The sequence below is a fragment of the Wyeomyia smithii genome, chromosome 3, assembly GCF_029784165.1.
Source record: "Wyeomyia smithii strain HCP4-BCI-WySm-NY-G18 chromosome 3, ASM2978416v1, whole genome shotgun sequence".
In the NCBI taxonomy this organism is placed as follows: Eukaryota; Metazoa; Arthropoda; class Insecta; order Diptera; family Culicidae; genus Wyeomyia; species Wyeomyia smithii.
In genome coordinates, this window is record NC_073696.1 from 101,621,385 (window position 1) to 101,639,747 (window position 18,363).

Genomic DNA, 18,363 nt, shown 5'->3' on the forward strand with positions numbered 1-18,363 from the left:
AGCATACATAAAACGATCGGGCCCACGGACTTCGGATGATTTATTCGATCGATTTCATAATCGCCGTAGCGCAGCAAAGGTAAAAAGTTTGGGTTCAAAGGTAAATATCTTTATCGAATGCCCGTAAATTCCAGCAAACGTCATCGTTCGTGAACGAGATACAACTACATGCCTTTATCACACCTCGCGGGTGTTTATTCTGCCCGTAACTGGCTTAAAATTCACGCTTGCTGGATAAAAATGTTTTGCAATCGGAACTGCTGTTTACTTCTAGTGCGTCACAGTATAGTAGTGCTCAATAGGTTTTTGCACAGATGTGACTGGCTGTGGTTGTTTATGGGGGTGTTTAAGCCAGCAGCGTGAATGTATGGCAATGATTCATCTCTCTATATAATCGACGGAAAGGCTGGTGAACGCTCAGTGTTACAACCGCGGGAGACATCGCAACAGCCTACAAAGCGTGAGTGCGCGCGTGAATTAAAAGCAAAGTGAAGCTGAAGCCTTCCCGTTGAAGAGTGTTGACTGAACGAAGTGGAAGAACATTTAAATTGTAAGTTCAAGGAGTGGCGCTTTGCATATTAAATACTGTCTCTCTCAACCAGTTTGAAGTGTAATCATAATTAGTGGATGATGGATGGGTCGCAGCGGCCGGCCACTAAAGATGCTGCCAGAACGGTTGTTTGAAGAACCGATCATACCATATTACACATAGCTGTTAATTGTTGTGAAGCTAGTGAGAGTAGGAAAATTTGACGCAGTTTATTTCATTCTTAGCGCATTGTCAAGGGTTTTGCGCATTTGACTATTGAAGAAATTTTGGTTATTTTTGTCTGAAGAAAACAACTCTTTCGGTAATTAATCTGATTTTAGCCGATACTGATGCAAGAGTTAACTGGTTTCAATTCGGTTTATTCGCGTTGAAAGAGATTTCGAAGGCTGTTCGCACCTACGTGAACTCTCGTATGTAATTGTCAAAATGTGCGTGATGACAAAAGCAAAAATATTTCCTTCTTTCTTTTCCGCACGCAGAAACCAAACAAATATCAGCAACACCGTCAACGCCAATAGAAAAATAGCGTTCACGCAATTCATAACCCAAATTTATACACGGTTTACTCTGGTGATCTTCGAATGGGGAAATTCTTCAGACAAGTCTAGAAACTCGGTTCATCACTGTGCTTTTCTCATACCTTACTGTGTTGGGTTAAATCATAGCAGAAAATTACATTGCTGACTTTTGTTACAGAACAGTCTAGACACAATTCATGTAAACTACCAGTAAAATGTGAAATACGATACCTATGATAGGGCATCTATTAAGAGTATATATATATTAAAGCAGGTTCTCCTAAAAATGGAAAATCCGCGATTTCAGAGTGTTGAAATAAGGAAACAGTTCAATTTAAAAACTTTAAATTAAACTTAATTAATTTATTTTTCGTTTTTCTCAATCAAGAAGCCAAACATTTTTTGTGTTGCGCTCTGTTAAATAATTTTGTCAATACCCTTCGCCTTCTTTCTCTTTTCTTAGTATACTATCAGTGCTAATTTTTGAACTATCTACCGTTATCTTCGTCAAATGTATTAAATTTTATAATAACAAGTGTCTGTGAAAGAAACCTTTCTACTCAATCGTTGCCTTAAACATATGTTTGTACATTGTTTTGTCAATTTACTGACAGTCACCCGCAAATCTCGCGAGTCTCGGCATTTACAGTTTTATTTTCTATAGGAAGGAATCACCAATATTTCTTTTTGATCGCTGTTAATTCCTTCTCTCATGTATCATTGACTCTCTATAAGTGCTATGTAATTTGAGTCTTATGAAAATATTTATATTTCTTTTCGCTGATTTATGTTGTTTCATTTCGCTGTCGCCGTTGTTGGTGTGACAGCGTAGAGTTTGTTTATTTTGTTTGAAATCTGCTGAGTCTCAGCATTCTCAGCCTGGAAAATGATATCATATCTAATTTCCTAATCGTGCTGTTGAAAAAGTTTGCTGTCAGATTTGTTTACGCGAGAAAAATAAAGCGAGCACATTCATTTTTACGGTCTGCTCGAAAAGTTCTATGAAGTTTTACAGATTACATTGAAATTCTGCAGTTTTTCGGACAAAGTGAAATTTCTCCGGGGGATTGAATATTTGATATATTTTATGGTCATTTTTCAAAGAATACCATCGTCTTTTCTTCTCAAATAAACCCACTCAATTTCGATGACAAGCTTTAACATTATTTTTATGCCAGATCGATATTTATAGGTGTTTTTTTTTCAACTTTCCGGACTAAATCAAAACTACACTTTTTCTGTCCCAGACTACACCCGAAAGCAACTGGGTGAGGTTTGAAAACACCTGCAACAAAAACAAATGCTGTCAAACGCCGTAAAATGCCAACTGAGCGTAGTTTCGTTCGTTTTCGAGCTGCAAAGTGTAGTCGGGACGGTGTAGCACCGTCGCAAAAATGAATTCAACATTAGAATGAATGGATAAGAAAGTATTTTAAAGAATGATCGAGTTTAGTGATGGTTTTTTTTTTTCGAAAGCCACAGAAATCTAAATGGATCGCAGTTTGTATGCTTTTTCAATGAAAAATATGTTGAGCTTCAAGTGAACTAAATAAAGTCTTGCTTTCATAGAACAAATCTCCGGACAAGAGTAATGCAAACGGTGGTGACGTGGTGAGTCTGTCTGAATTAAAAAAATAAATGGAAACGGCGGGCTAAGAAAAGTAAGACCGATGACAGACCTATTAGCCCTTCGATACTGCACTGCACTGTACTGTGTTTTCGCATGAGAAGAATATGCCCTTTTGAATGACAGCAAGTATCAGTATCACGTAGGAGATAAAATCATGACATACTTTGGCAATACAGAATGGCTTTAACCTGAGAACTATAACCAATTGACTCCATAATTAGGAAAGCTTGTAACGATGTTGACGTTAGACAGATCCGACAGCTCAGATAGCAGTTTGTAAAGCCTTTATTAAATGCGATGGTTTAACCCTCTAATAAAGAAATTATCTCAAGACGTACTTAGTTGTATATTTTCAAAAACGTGTGAGAAAAAAGTCATATTTGTTTTCAAGTTATCAGTTCATATATCTATTAAAATTACATTTTCGTAAACTGATCACAATAATTTTGAAAGTAACATTTTAACATATTTTTACGATAACATTTCATAGTATGATTGTAGTCTTCGAACTAATGTGTCAGAAATTTTACGGTTCACAATTATTTTGAATTATTTGATGGAACAACATTTCAGTAGTATAGACCATTTCACCGAGTCTCTTTAACCTCACTTTCCTGACAGTTGGAGCATTCGTGTGCGTAGTGGAAATGTTGCTCAAATTATTATTGTTCTTAGTGTTCTGACTGGCACGTTACGTACAACATTTCAAAAGCATTTTGGTCACAATTGAATTGATCTGCTATAATTGAGAATATTGCATCACCCGAAGGTAAACAGAGTTGACGTGACCGTCCGATTGTCTATTATAGAAATATTTTCGAATGAATTCGATGGAAATGAAACTGGTGAGTTATGATGGCCGCAGTTACTAAACGGCAATTCGTGATGATATTATCTTGACGATAGCGCACAACCTCCCTTTTTGATGGGGCAGTTCTCTAATGAAAAATACTAGTTTTCGAAATTTCAGAGTGAATTTTCTTTTTACGCTTTAATTCATACTTTTACATTACTTAACGCCAGAAATAGAAAATAGTGGAACGAAAAATTTTTTTTTATTTTTTGTGTTTTTCTGCTTTTGAATTAATAATTGAAGTAATAATTTAGATTGGTGGGACAATTTACGGCAAAGTATAAGCATCAACAAGAAAAAAATGTTTTTTATCAAAGATTTATAAAGATTTTTTTCCGAATAGCGTCAAAAACGGACTTGGAAAATAAAGGGTTAACGATAATGCAATTGTGGCTAGTTTCAATTGCTTCCCTTGGAGGCTTCACAAGGCTATAAATCAGTAATGGAATCTACAACCGTACGTAATGTGTGCAGAAAACCTGTTTAGAACGATTGAAGTTGATTAGCTACGTATGCAGACACATTAAGCTGTCTGATGATGCAGTTTATATATTTGTCACGTGTTTCTTCGAGTGTAAGAGCGTGACGATATTTTTTTCCTTTTTGTAAACAAAAGCATCGTGGTGTGAAAATTGACGAATACTTTTTTAGATCAAAGTTTTGTTATTTATCTATAGTTTAGCCGAAGTTTGTTTGTATAACGTTTGCGGTAAAAAGGAAAAGATGGCAAAAAAATAACTAAGACAGAGATTTGAGTTTGATTAATTCCCATGGAAGATAATTATGTTAGCTTACTTGCAAGAAAATTCCACACCCTTGCGAGCGGCCTTCTGGTAGTTAACCGGGACATTCACCATGGCGGACGAAAACATGCGTGTTTTTTAAATTCTTTCTTCTTTTTTTATCATTCCCCCCTTTGTTTGCACGACAAAATTGATGGAGTAGATCTTACGCTTAAGGTTTGCCCAGAAATTTTCGATGGGACGACACTTGGGGACTTTGGGCGGGTTCGCCAACTTGGGTACCACATCGATATTCAGCCACTCCATCTCCTCCAACGGTCGCTTCGAGTCATGGGCCGGCGCCAGCTCCAGCCAAAACACTGCGTCTTCGGCCTTACCGTATTTCTTGATGAACGACACAACTTATGGCAGGCACTTCGTGCTATAAATTTCCTCGTTCACGGCCAATACGGAGCAAAAGAAGAACGGCTTTGACATCCCCTTCTTGGTGATTGTGAGCCACAGCAGCAACTTCTTGGGGGATTTGGTGTGTGAAATGAATTTCCCCTCTGTGTTCATTTCCTTCGTGGGGAAAGTAAAATACGATGTGCCCTTCCAGTCATTACCATCTAGCGTGAGACAAATCTCGTCGACCATCACCACCACCACGTCACTATTTGCCAGGAAAATCGACTTGACCATCTTATTCAAGCGCTGCCGCTGCGTCATTGCCCGCAGCTATAAGACTGTTTAGCACTGTTTAGTTGGTTGCACCGACCCCCCGGCCAAGCGCACTCAGCGATGTAGCCACTTTCCCTTCGGTCTTCCTCTTCAGGAACTGGAATTGTTGTCCAAAAGTGCCGAGATGTCGGAACGGGCGTATTCAGTGTCCACGAACTGCCGCACGATGTTCGTTTTCGACGCGACTTTTGAACGAAGTAGCTTCACTGTTTGGTCATCACGATTAAAGTTTGACTGATAGAGCTGACAATTTTTTTCTTCTAACTCAGGGGTACTACGGTTGATGCTGCATAGGTGGTTTCGTCAGTGCGTGTGAAGGTAAACCCATGAAAAATCGGCAATTTTTGCCAATTTTTTCAACGCAAACGTTACATATAGCTTAAAAACAGTAAATCAATGAAATTGTTTGATGGGAAGAAAAAGTTTCATAGTGATGATTCGGCTCCAACCCTGCAAAGCGAAAAAACGTTTCCTCACCTCGTGCCTACTTTTCAGTCAAATCGTTGCACCTTGTTCTACTCGTTTTTGTGCAGTGGCTGTTTGCAAACAGAATGAAACTCTGTCGATATATATTCTAATCGTAACTATTGCAATGCTTATTTCGCGACGCAAACATAATTCAATTTTTATTGTAGTATTCAGAAATGAACGTACACTCTACGGTTTATTTTAAAAACAGACGCACAAAGTAGTGAGACTAAAAACTCTCCTTGGACCGTCAAATCGGATGTGTAGTTGATAAACTTATGCGTGGGTATTTTTCGTACCTACCGAATAAGTGTAGCAATCAGTATAATTTTTTACAACATGTGCAATTTCGTTTGCAATCAAAAATGCGTTTGTGATGCAAAATTCTAAAAATACACTTTCGTATTGCAAATGTTCGCAGCTGTCATTGAACAATTGTATACGAGGAAGGATATCGAACCATTGCCAAAAACTATTCGTCATGCCATCCGTACATCAAGTCTATATTTGCGCGCTTAGGCATTTTACTGTTTTGATTAATTTTATATTCCTTATCTTTACCATACACCTCCATGTTACGATACATCGTTACAAAAGAGTTTAATTAATATCATAAAGTTCAAGTTCCATTTATCGCCTAACTCGTGAACCATGCTGAAAGTTCTTGCTTACGGTCAAAATTGTTTGGAAGTGCTGCTGTTCATTTTTAAACATAAGCAATTCAAATTTTTGTCAAGTCTTCTCTTTCAACTGTTATTAACGTGCTAAACAGGATTTAACGAGCAAAGATGTTAATCATTTTTTATTTATCTCACTTCCAGAACCATGAAAATCACAAGCGTAACAGTGCTGACACTGGCAGTGTACTTAGCGACGGTAGCGGCCCAGCAGTATAAATACACAGACCAGTTCGGACTTGCAGGACGTTATGATAGCTTTTCGCGACAGAAAAACCCGTATGCGTATATTGTTCGGACTGCTAAACCTCGTCCCAGTTCGACGCTGAGCACTCGGTTTACCGTTGGAAGCCGGTTAGGGGAGGCTAACCCGGAAAATGTTATGCCACCGAAGAATGGCGTTTCCGACGTTAGATCCCGGTTGAGAGAGGGTGGTCCAAGAAACGTCATGCTATCAAAGAATGATCAGCAGCTTGCACGCGCGGTTGTAGATCTGGCCTTGAATATAGGGCGCAGTTTCTCAGAACAGACCAGCAACGTGGAAGTTTTCTCGCCCGTAAGCATTATGGGAATTATAAACCTGCTGCTGCTGGGTGCTGAAGGCCTTACCAGAACCGAACTACTTAACGTGTTACAATTGGACAGAAATATGAAGCCTAAAGCTTTTCATAGCAGAGCTGCCGGGATGTTGAATAACCTGCTCTCCAGCAATCCGCTTGAATTGGACAATTTGGCTTGGAAAGCGGGATCTTGCGGAGAAGATGAGTACTCTGACGAAGAAACCTCACCACAAACTACACCAAAGGGGTTGGTATTCGTTATGTTATTTTTTTCAATGAGCTCATAAAATTTTTTTTTTCTTACAGCACAAAAGATCTGCGACTTGCTAATGCTATTTTCGCTCAAACAACGCTACCATTGAATGACAAGACAGTGTCACTGGCCCGTCAATTGTACGATGTCAATACACAAAAGGTTAACTTCCGCGACTCTCTAGCTGCCTCAGGGATTATCAACAAATGGGTCGCTCAGGCCACAAACAATAAAATCCGCGAAATAGCCAGCGGCGGCTTTCCTCGAGACACAAATATGGTTTTGGTCAGTTCTCTATACTTCAAGGCTACCTGGATGACGGAATTTACTGCTCAGTCGACTAAGCCGAGACCCTTTTATCCGGATGGAACCGATCGCCCTTCGTTCAAAATTGATACGATGTCCCTAAGCGCATGTTTGCCGTATCACTTTGAACGGGATATTGGATTACGGGTGGTAGGTTTACCCTACAGTGACAACGCCACTACAATGTACGTCCTAATGCCGCAAAATTCGACCCGAACGAAGTTGCGCAGTTTGCAAGAACAACTGACGGCCGATCGGCTTGATTCGATACTATTAAAAATGCAACTTCGCAGCACAACAATCAATTTCCCCCGAATGCAGTTAGAAAGTAACACGGACTTGGAAAAAGCTTTCCGACGCCTGGGAGTTAAATCTATCTTTAGCCCGCAGCAAAGCAATTTGCGGCTGATGCTTAATCAATCGGATGCACAAGGAAAGTTGCCGCTCTACGTGAGTCAGATTAAACACAAAGTGAATCTCAGCGTGGACGAGCGCGGAACAGAGGGCGCTGCTGTCACGATGACGTTAATCGATCGTGCTGGTGCCCAAGTATACTTCAATGCCAACCAGCCGTTCCTGATCTATGTTCGCCACGATCCCACTCGCCTGCCATTGTTCTACGGGACGGTATTCGATCCCCGGAATTGAGGTAGTTAAGTTTTTGTTTTATTAGCATTACTACATGATTTCGCCGGAGCCGAATTTGGTTACTGTTGCCGCTGTGCCATACCAATTATGATCACACGAAACTGGGTTCGTTACGGTTTGTGAATAGTAATAGGTTTTACCTGTACCAAAGACTAATGCGTGACTAAGCGGTAGCGATGTTTTATTTTTCAAATGTATATCGTGAGTAAGGATAAAGCTATCATGAATTTGCTGATGATCTCTAAAGTGCAGTCAGTGGGGGAAACAGTCAGCGACGGCGTGAAAAAATAAGTATTTTATCAGCTAGATAAACATTATATTGTTAAACAACAACACGTTCATGGAATGTGTTTAGAATCGATATTTTTTAGATTAAATCTATTTATACCAAACGTAGAAATACTTGCATTTAATAGATTTTTAGTGAATTTTATTTTATTAAAATTGAGTCAATATAAGATTAATTACTCGTCCAAGCGTAGAATGCTCATGGTTTTTATTTCAATTCAATGCCGAAATATGTTGAAGATATATTGCATTGTACAAACAAAAATTTCTGTTGTACTAAGTAAAAACTAAAAAAAATATATAGAGTTTATCTAACGAAGAATAAACAGCGGATCAGGTGAGTAAATGTGAAAGAGTTTTCGCTAACAGTTTTTTGCGTATTTTTAGAAAATTTGTAAATATTTTCCAGTTTATCGTACTGAAGTCAAGAGTGCTTACGAGTTTCGGCGGAATTGCAATTCTCATTTTTCTTCGCTGCGTTGCTTGGATCGAAGATGATAATTGGTTATTGCTTATTTTGGACCGCTAAATTTTAACTGCAGAGAAAAAGTGTGCTAGGGTTGTATCATGATCGGACCAGTCAGAAAATGCACCATGATCGGACCATTTTTTTATATGCGAGATTTCTCCTCTATTGAATAAAAAACGGTATCAAATATGTACCCGCATCATCAAAAAACTTCTTCTGATGATGTTCAGAAGGTGTCATTCAGATTACTTAAGTATTACTATTATTAAAAAAGTTTTAAAAAATGGTCTATTTTCGAGCACAATTTGCCCTTACAATTGTTACCAAGTCTTGTTTTAAAGCAGTGATTATAGAATCGAATATTTAAAAATTGGAGTATATTTTCTAGTAATATGCTTCTGTAACATTTAAATTCAATGTAGGAACACTTTTTATATGAAATATTTGCTTTAAAGTTTGAATTATTGGTGAAACGCGAAAGCCTGTTTTGTATCATGATCGGACCAGCATTGAACCATGATCGGACCAACTTACTTCTGAGACATCACTGCTTCACTTTGCCTATGCTCGATATACCCAATGAAGGATTTCACGTTTAGTTCATTGGAACAGAATAAAAATGATGAAGCTTATTTTGTATAGAATAAAACCTCTCAAAAACGACGTAAGGTTCGCAAACTAAAGCAAAATTATTTAAAACTTCACTATAAATAGTCCACTATGCTTCAAATAGGAAAAATATAACTCAGTGTCATCCTTATTTAGGAAGCACTTTTTTTAAACGATTATTTTGAACGGTAAAATGATTTCACGAAGGTGAGAAAGGTTTAAAAATCGATTGATTTGTGATCTAATGATAATATGTGTATCGAATTTATTTATCAGTAATAAGACTCTCTTTGAGACTAACTAATTTTTGAGCTGCGGCAAAGGAAACGTAAGGCAAAAAACTAATCATTGAATTTCGTTTAGCGATAGGGCTTAAAGTTTCGTCTCTCCAAAAAATATCCCCATACAAAATTTCAACTCAATCGAACTTGAGGAAGTAGTGTCTCAAATTGACCGCTTTGAGTCTCACTTTTTCGACTGATGACGAAAGGCACAGTTCATACAATAAGCGATATGGAAATTTTTGTTGATACCAAATATCTCAGACTTGCGTAAAACGCCGAGATCTGGTGTTTTCCCGAAAAAAAAATCGGAAAAACTCGACTTTCTGGAACTTTTTGTGCTTTTTGGAAAATTTTTGTGCTGGGAAACTCATTTCACTTGTCACATTCTCATTTTCACTTCACTGTCAATCTCACTTCACGGAGCTAATTTTTGTCACTTCACTTCAGATGAAATCGGAAATAGGTCTCAAAAAATGAAGCGAGCGTGAGAGTGAAATATATTTCACCGTGAGGTAACTCCCGTAACAAGTACCATTGGCTAAATATCGCACTTCAGGCATAAAAGTTAGAGCATTGCAATATTCGGAAATTTGTAGTACTACTTGGGGACTACAAGTTGGTCATACATTGTTTCTCAAAATTGTGCTGGTGGAGTGAGCTATCGGTAAAACGAAATTGCAACCGAAAAAACACCCACAAATTGAATAAGCAAATTTGCCGTATTGGAAGCTCAAATATGATTCATAACATTTTCGCAATAATATAAAAAAATTTGAAAATAGTTTTAGAATCACGAAAACATATTATCAAGCTCAAACCAAGCACTGTGCATGTAAAGCCCAGCACGCGAAGCGGAAAATCGCGTGAAGTCTCAGAAGCACACTGGTCCGATTATGATATATTTTTTGGTCCGATCATGATTCACCCTGGTTCGATCATGATACAAATTCTATGGTCAGCAAAACGATATATTTAAATGAATTTACGTCAGATTTACGTCAGATTTGCTACAAATTGTTATTTTTGTAAACTAGACAGATAGACTTTTCCAATAAATATATATTATTTATGATTACATGTAATATTAATGGTGAAAATGTGACATGAAAAGCGATGTACCTTGACAATAGTCTAAATTGGTCGGATGATACATTACCCTATTACATTACCCTATTAGATACATTACCCTATTAGATTATAAATCTTGTTGTGAGTTCGAAAGAAAAGCTCGTCATAATTCTTTGAACACGCTCACTATCACAACACTGAAATGGCCGAAACCTATTAGATCACCATCAGTTTTCTGCTTAGCTTTTGTATACAGAAAAATTCACTAGTTGGACCGAAATTTACTAGTTGGACCACCACTACGACTTTACTAGCGGATTAGATTCGCTAGTTGGGTCGTATTGTTTCGATTATGCAAAAGCGAATCAACGTGAAAAAATAAAGAAGTCAGCCGATTGAAACAAACGGTTTTGAAAAGGTATTTTTCATTTGAAAACCACGATAATCTTGAATGTATTAGGCAATTTTACCAGCATTCTCCAAAAAGATTTGTCATTAGATTCCAAACGAAAACGCAAATGATGAGGACCCAAAAGCAAGCTCTTAAACTTTATTTCTCATGAATATTTGTTTCTTTTCATCGATTTTTGCTACGTCTCATGCACTTTAAATATACATTCTCATAACTCAAACAAATATTTTCAAACAATTCGAAATCTGGTTGTCAAGTTCAATTAGACAAAAAGTTTTGACATCTAGTTGATTACGTTGGGTCATGACCCAATCAACAGAGTTCTAACTGAAGAACGACACAAGTATTTTAAGTATTCGCATCGCCTACTATGGTAAGTTCTGTCCGGACGGTTACGGGCATTTTACTTGGTTTGCTTTTAGGTTATTATTCTCATGGCCTTTGAAAAATTGATTTAGCACATGCAGTCATACCTCGACATAAGGCAATCTCGATAAAAGGCAACCTCCATATAACGTAACTCGATCTAACGTAACTTTTACCTCGATATAACGTAACTTTTTAGATATCTTGAAATAAAAGTACAGCAATTTTTTTTCGGGTGTTTAATGTTCCGAATAAATGTTTTTAGTAAGTTTTGAAACCAATGAGTACCGTAAAATGGGGCAAAACTGATTAATGACTCACGATGCCGTTATTATAAAAAAATGCACCAAAGAATCTGAGTACACCATTCGATTCGTTATGACGTCCAGAATCTCTGGTAAAAATTTCAAAATCATCGTACGGTACATTTTTGAGTAATGCCCTTTTGAAGGTCGTAAAGTACAAAAAATGGGTAATAAAACGACGAAATACTCAATGTGAAGCACGTTTTTCACCACAATTTTATGAAACAACTTCCAAAATAGTTTCTACACATTCCAAGTATTATATTTCAAGACATTTACAATTGGTGGAAAGATTTATTTGAAAATCCCACAGTGCACAGTGGTCTAAATTCGAAAAATCGTGATCGTTTTAGATTTGACTATGAAAAATTGATTTTATGGACTCAATGTCTTCAGCAAAATTGTTTCATTAAACAAGGCTTTACTTCTGGCGTTTTTGGTTTTTCGATCAATCCACCTAACAGTTAGATAAAAAATTTTTTTTTTCTAATTTTCAATATACCGGATTACTTCCTTCAGCAAAGTTGTGAAAAATTTAAAAAAAAAAACAATTAGAAAACATGCAATGCAATTCCAACAGTAAGGTTAACATTGAGAGGCAGGTTAGACTATCAGAAAGATATTGAATCAATTTCGACAACACATTATTGTAATATTTTGCTCAGCATTTTTTCAAAGTTTGTTTTTCTCATGAATACTCATATATTTAGACAATATTTCCCAGACAGTCTCGAGGTACGGCGCTGGCCTAAGAAGCCATTCGTCGTGAGTTCGAGTCTCGGCTCGGGAAAGACTGTAAGTGTCAGTAGGATCGTAGCGCGCTATCCTCGCAATTGTCCTGTACACTAGAACAGTCTATCTATAAATAACTCAGATCGAGTTCCGAATCGTAGCACCAAGGCTTTGCTTTGCTTTTCTATGTTTTGACAATAGGGATCTTAAAACTCCGTCGAAAAGAGCATAGCAATCTAAGCTAGAAGGCAGGAGTTTGATTACCGATACAGTCACCTGTTACCTGAAATTCGGTCGGCTGCCTTAGAGCATAAGCGTAATTGATAACTGTGAAAATGCGGGCTGAACGATCAGTGAGTGCTTGTAAACCAATAAGAACCAATAAGAAACTGGGTACAGTCACCGAAGTTTAGAAATCACTGTTTTGCAGGGTTCATATTGACTTTGAAGCAAGATCATGAAAATTCAGGATAAACCAACGTTAGTACCAGTTTCTTCACTAATTAAAATGCCGATAAATAAATATATTCAAAAGTTATGCTCAGTAGTGCACTAAACTTCAATTTGACTATCAAAAGTCATTAATATGCGTTAAAAACTAATACAAAATATAGCCTAGCCGATATTACTAGGTGGCCTATAATACTGGGAAAACCAAATTTCGTTACCAGTATTATGGGCCAATATTGAGCAGCGTATAAAAAAAAGTGAAAATGCGAAATCCAGAGCGGATGCTTCATAATTCGATAAATACATAGTAATTATTTATAGTTCGTTTCATTTTGATGAACATAACGAAAATAACGGCTGAATACCAGGCAATATGGGTATTTTCGGAATCAAGATGATGCTCTGAGACCATTAAATGGCGCCAGACACGATTTTGGATTCCAAGATGTCGACTTCCGGTTTCTAGGAAGCAACCCAAAATGGTCGAGAACCCACCAATATGTGTATTTCTGGAATTAGAATGACGCCATTAGACCGGAAATCGAGTTCAGACGCCATTTTCAAATTCTAGATGGTGACTTCCGGTTCGTCTGGTGTCGTGTTCTGGTCTTTTGGCATCATTTCGATTCCAAAAGTACTTATACTAATTTCCAAAACCAGAAGTCACCATCTTCAATTAAAAAATCACGTTTGGAGTTGATTTCTGGTATCTGCGCATCATTCCGATCCCTGAAATATAAATATTGGTATTCGGCCATTTTGAGTTGTGTTTCGGAAACCGGAAGTCACCATCTTGGAATTCAAGAAGGCGTCTGGGATCGTTTTTAGGTCTTTTGGCATCACTCCGATTCCGAAATAACTCATATCGGGTGGTATTTGGTCAATTTTTACTGTTTACCGGACCGGAAGTCATCATCTTTAATTTAAAAATAGCATCTTAAGTTGATTTTTTAAACTGAGAGCATCAACTCGATTCCGGAAATAGCCATATTGGATTCTTTTTCGGAAACCGGAAGTCGCTATTTTGGAATCTAATCCAATCTGGAGTCATTTCGGATCTCTGTGCATCATCCTGGTTTCGAAAATAAAGTTTATTAATTTGTTTTTATGGCCTCTAGAAGTCCCAGTGGAATCTATTTCTCAAGGTCCATTGTCGGGGCATATCACAAAAACACTCCAAAACCTGGCCTGTGAAAGTAATTTTATGACCTTTGAACCAAGAATTGTAAGACTCTGTTCAAATATTCATAAAGTTTCTAAGATTCGGAACATATCCCCAGAAAACCAGATTTCCGGTAATAAGCAAATTGTTTCGGGGCAGCGCTCTAACGCAGCTAAAAAAAAAATCGGTGCAAAACTAGCAAAAACAATTAACTTTATTAAGGATAGTATAATAAACACACTGTTCATACAGTGCGAACTTTTGCCCCACATGATGGGTAAAAGTTCGCATTTCAGTGTTTTTTTTTTTCTAAAAAGTGATGGTATATATGCTGTATATTTTGAGAATACAAACAGTGAAATAAAAACATTGTGCAATAGAATATCTGTTCTCTAAATACTTTTAAAATAAAATTGCTGAATCCCGCCTTGCTTCGCTAAATACAAAGCTTTTAAATCAACTAAAAAGCACAGCAAAGTTTTCCATCGAAGCTTTACTGAGTAAATCAACCGTATGCTCTTCACGATACACTGGCTCACTTGTTCACTTGCTCACGTGCGACTCGCGGAGGGTGGGTTCACCACAGTGAGCGCAACGCTTCGCGGTTCCAACTGTTGAGGGGGCTTTCCTGTATCGTTTGACGCTGGCGCAGGTAGAAGCCTTCTGCCGGCTTTGCACGCGCGGGGCTTCCGTTAGTTCTCGCGCATCGCTCTACGCGTTCGGATGTGGCTGCACGCGAATTATAATTCTTCGCTTAAAGATCGCGCTGTTAGCGTTTCATTCTGAAAACAGATTTGGATCTGAGCTGGTGGTTTTTCGGTATCGCGTGTAGCAGTTTTGCTAATTTATTTTTTTTGTACAAACTCTGCGAGAAGATTGCAAATTCGACCGTGCCTTATTCACGCCTTCTGTTTTTCTTCGCTTTACAGAGTGTGATTCCGATGCTCCGCCAAGCGTTTTAGCTTGAGTTATAAGCGTACTGATAACATAAGTGCGTGGAAATTGTTTGCAAACAGACTGATTTACCGTCCGATGTGGGATATTCAGTGGAACGAAAACCGCGTGTGAGAAGCAGATATCCATCATGTTTTGATACCCTTCAGTAATTAAAAGTTTCTACTCATCAACCGCGTCGTTCGATGAAATTGCTGGACAGTGTGGTCCAATTGGTGCAGTTGAGTGTTTTGTGGAAAGCTATTTGCAGTTTCATTGTACAACCGATGTCGGCTGTCATTTCAATAGTGTAAAGCTTATCTAGTACAATCATACCAAAACTGTTTTGTATATGTTGGACGGAGTTATTCCAATCGTCATACTTTGCCGACACCAGTTGTAATAGGTAAGCTAGCTGGAAGGTTGGATACAATGTATCAAACAGCTGTAACAGACCTCGAGCAACACGTTCTCCGCAATTTCTATGGTGAAGGTTGAGTCACTTATGATATTTCATCTGTATTCTCTGTGGTAAAGTCATTATTTACAATTCTCAAGTGCTTATTCTGAAAAATTTCCTTATTGGAAGTGATGACTGTGATGTTGTTTTTTTTTGCTCAAGTGTGTTGACGTATATTGAGCAAAATCAGGCCCGGATTTGAGGGGGGGGCAAAGGGGGCAAATGCGTTAAAAACGTTACCTCTAAATGTTTCAAGAAAAGAGGGCCTCACAAACAAATTTGCCCCGGGCCCCCCACCGTCTAAATCCGGCCCTGAGCAAAATCCAATTATTTACATACATATTCTTGTAAAGTACGTGTTGGTGTAATCAGTAGAGAGGAATGTTGAGAAAATTAATAATTGGTAAAACTTGAATTGAAATTTTAAACAAGAAGTTGAATATGTAAATTTTTACCATCGAATAAGTTTTGAAAGTTTTTTTATGCATAAGAAGATTCATTTGCTATATACATATGGTTAAGGAAAGAAAAATTTGAACGATATCGTTTTTAAACTACTCCCGGTATGCAACTCATCGCATAGTTTCCGTGATTTTATCGATTATTTCACGCACGATTCAGTCGTTCAGTTTTATTTGAACGAAATCACCGCTTCTAGAATAAGTAATACACTCTTATCGTTTGCCGGTGCATGACATTGTTAAAATTCATTCACCCAATCGTAAATAGTCGCAAACATAACGGATTATACCGAGCGGCAGTGACAGTGAAGGGATGGGGGTTGTATATTTCACACGCCACTTTTCTTCAAGCTCGAGAGATTTTGCGTTTTTTATTTCGATTCACGTTTCAAAAATTAATGTAATTGGCACCATCTAACTTAATAAATGAGCTAAGTTTTCCGTAAAATTGGTTTTAAGTTTGATTGTAGGTAGAAAGGCTGCGATATACGGGTTAGGTTCTTGGCACAAGGTCAAAATCGATACCATTCATTACTGGAGCATAAAGAATATATTGATAGGAAATTATACCGACTGAGACTTATGCCAAGAGGCAACTAAACTTCCGTAGCCGTTCGCTAAATCACCAATCAAGTAAAGTCCAGGATGACTCGAAATTCGATTTTCTGTATATTTGGGCTAGACGTTACAATTACTGACGCTAACAGTCTCTCCGTGATTCGGACATACGACAATTGGCTAACTTCTTAACTGCGACCAGAATCGTTGATCTTTTGTGAAGTCTACCCGGGTATCTGATGTTACCCACACTTCTATTACAAGCAATACCATTTGAGTAGTGGCATGCTTATTATTATTTTATTCGTGCTTGTGTGTAATGTGCTCTTACCCTTCCCCTTACACGCTATCTGCTCTACTTTGCCGAGCTTCGTTCCTCAAGCCAAATATCGCCAATTATAATTCCCTGGAGAAGTTTGGTTGTGCGTCCTTCTGGCTAATTTTATTGATATGATGGACTTATTTGCGGTAAGAGGAAGTCATACAAAGGTAATATAAATTTCAGTTTAGAGGAAGGGTAAATGGTGAGATAACCTGAGAATAAACCCATGCTTAAGTTCTGTTTGACACGACCATCCGCTTGACGAAGCGGATGCTGTAACCTTGCGGCTACGCAGCTCCTCCTATCAGCATCTTACTTCGAGATAAGTCACGAATCAATAATGCTTCAATTTTTAGTGAGCAAATTCGTGATTTCGTTAATCGTTGATTTTAGGCTTGTTAGCAGACTGGTTTGATCTATGAAAAGTTAATCGTTATTTCGTTGAGTTTGCAGTGAAATAGAAAACAAAATATCTGCAAAAATAGATTCTACTTTCAAAAATTGCAAAGAGTTGTCGTTATTGTGATTCACTGACTAATTCATTTTGGTTTTATTGACCCACTGAATGTAACTTTTTGTTTAGTTTTTTTTTACTTAAGGAGACTAAATAATGAAATAAAATAAAATTATGGGTTCTTTAAAAAGAGTTTTGGTCATTTATAGTCAGCCAGCATCACAAACTGCAAATTCAGGTAATTTGATAATTAACAGATTTGTGTCTACAAATGCAAAAGTTAAAGCTTTAATCAACCAATGTGTCCTCTCAAAACGCACAATGATTGCTCTGATATTACACAAAGAATGTGTAAAATGCATAACGCAACAGTTGTACACTAAACACATTGACAGAGATCGAAATCAGAATACGTATAATACATACAACAATCGTGATGTTTCGGTAAACTTCGGTTTCGAGCAAACGACCAGATTCGGGGGGCTCAGAAAACCGTGGGTCATTTTTGTAAGCCGGTTCATATCAGCGATGTTTCACGACACAGCGCCATCAGCGATGTTTTACGACACATAATTAACTGATGCTGGTGCTAGGAATGTAGAACCGAATGTGTATAAATAAAACCAGAGTCACAGGTCCCTGTTACAGAAGACGAGGTGAGAAACTCGCCTCACTTGCAGTCATTGATGAGGCGAGCAAAGTGTTGTATTGAGGAACGCGAGTGAAACTTGGCTGGTGACAGTCGACTCATCATCTACGATACCAAAATTGGTCAAACCAGTAATTCGCCGCTCGTCTCGTATTCTACAATAGGGTCCATAGTTAAATGCGAAATGTTGTGTCTTTTTGATTGTTAATGATTCAATAATGTTTTGAAATGACCGGATTCATGAATGTGCATTAATCAGTTCATATTTCCATTCATTGAGTCAGTACCCAACTTATCAGTATTGATTGCTGGCAGCACTGCTTCGACGATACCTGCCTGCTGATCACCAGTTGATGCTTTATAAGTGTCGTGGTTTGGAGAAGCGTAATACATTTAAAACTCACTAGAGCATCGAATGTGTCATGTCCAACACACATTCTTTGTACATGTTTCAA

The 18,363-nt window shown here is 37.8% G+C and overlaps 2 protein-coding genes across 2 annotated transcripts in view; both read left to right on the plus strand.

The window, feature by feature from the left end:
* Positions 1 to 397: 397 nt before the first annotated feature.
* On the plus strand, positions 398 to 8,410 carry LOC129728649 (serine protease inhibitor 28Dc-like). The gene is made up of 3 exons (XM_055687101.1): positions 398 to 550; positions 6,304 to 6,966; positions 7,026 to 8,410. The coding sequence occupies exons 2-3, from the start codon at positions 6,308 to 6,310 to the stop codon at positions 7,924 to 7,926; spliced, it is 1,560 nt and encodes a 519-aa protein (XP_055543076.1). The 5' UTR covers positions 398 to 550; positions 6,304 to 6,307; the 3' UTR covers positions 7,927 to 8,410.
* Positions 8,411 to 14,779: 6,369 nt separating this feature from the next.
* The window catches only part of LOC129731443 (protein rolling stone-like), an 87,450-nt gene continuing 83,866 nt past the window's right edge, over positions 14,780 to 18,363 (plus strand). The window contains exon 1 of the mRNA XM_055691449.1: positions 14,780 to 15,410. The gene's annotated coding sequence lies outside the window, so the exon portion shown is untranslated. The remainder of the gene's footprint in view (positions 15,411 to 18,363) is intronic.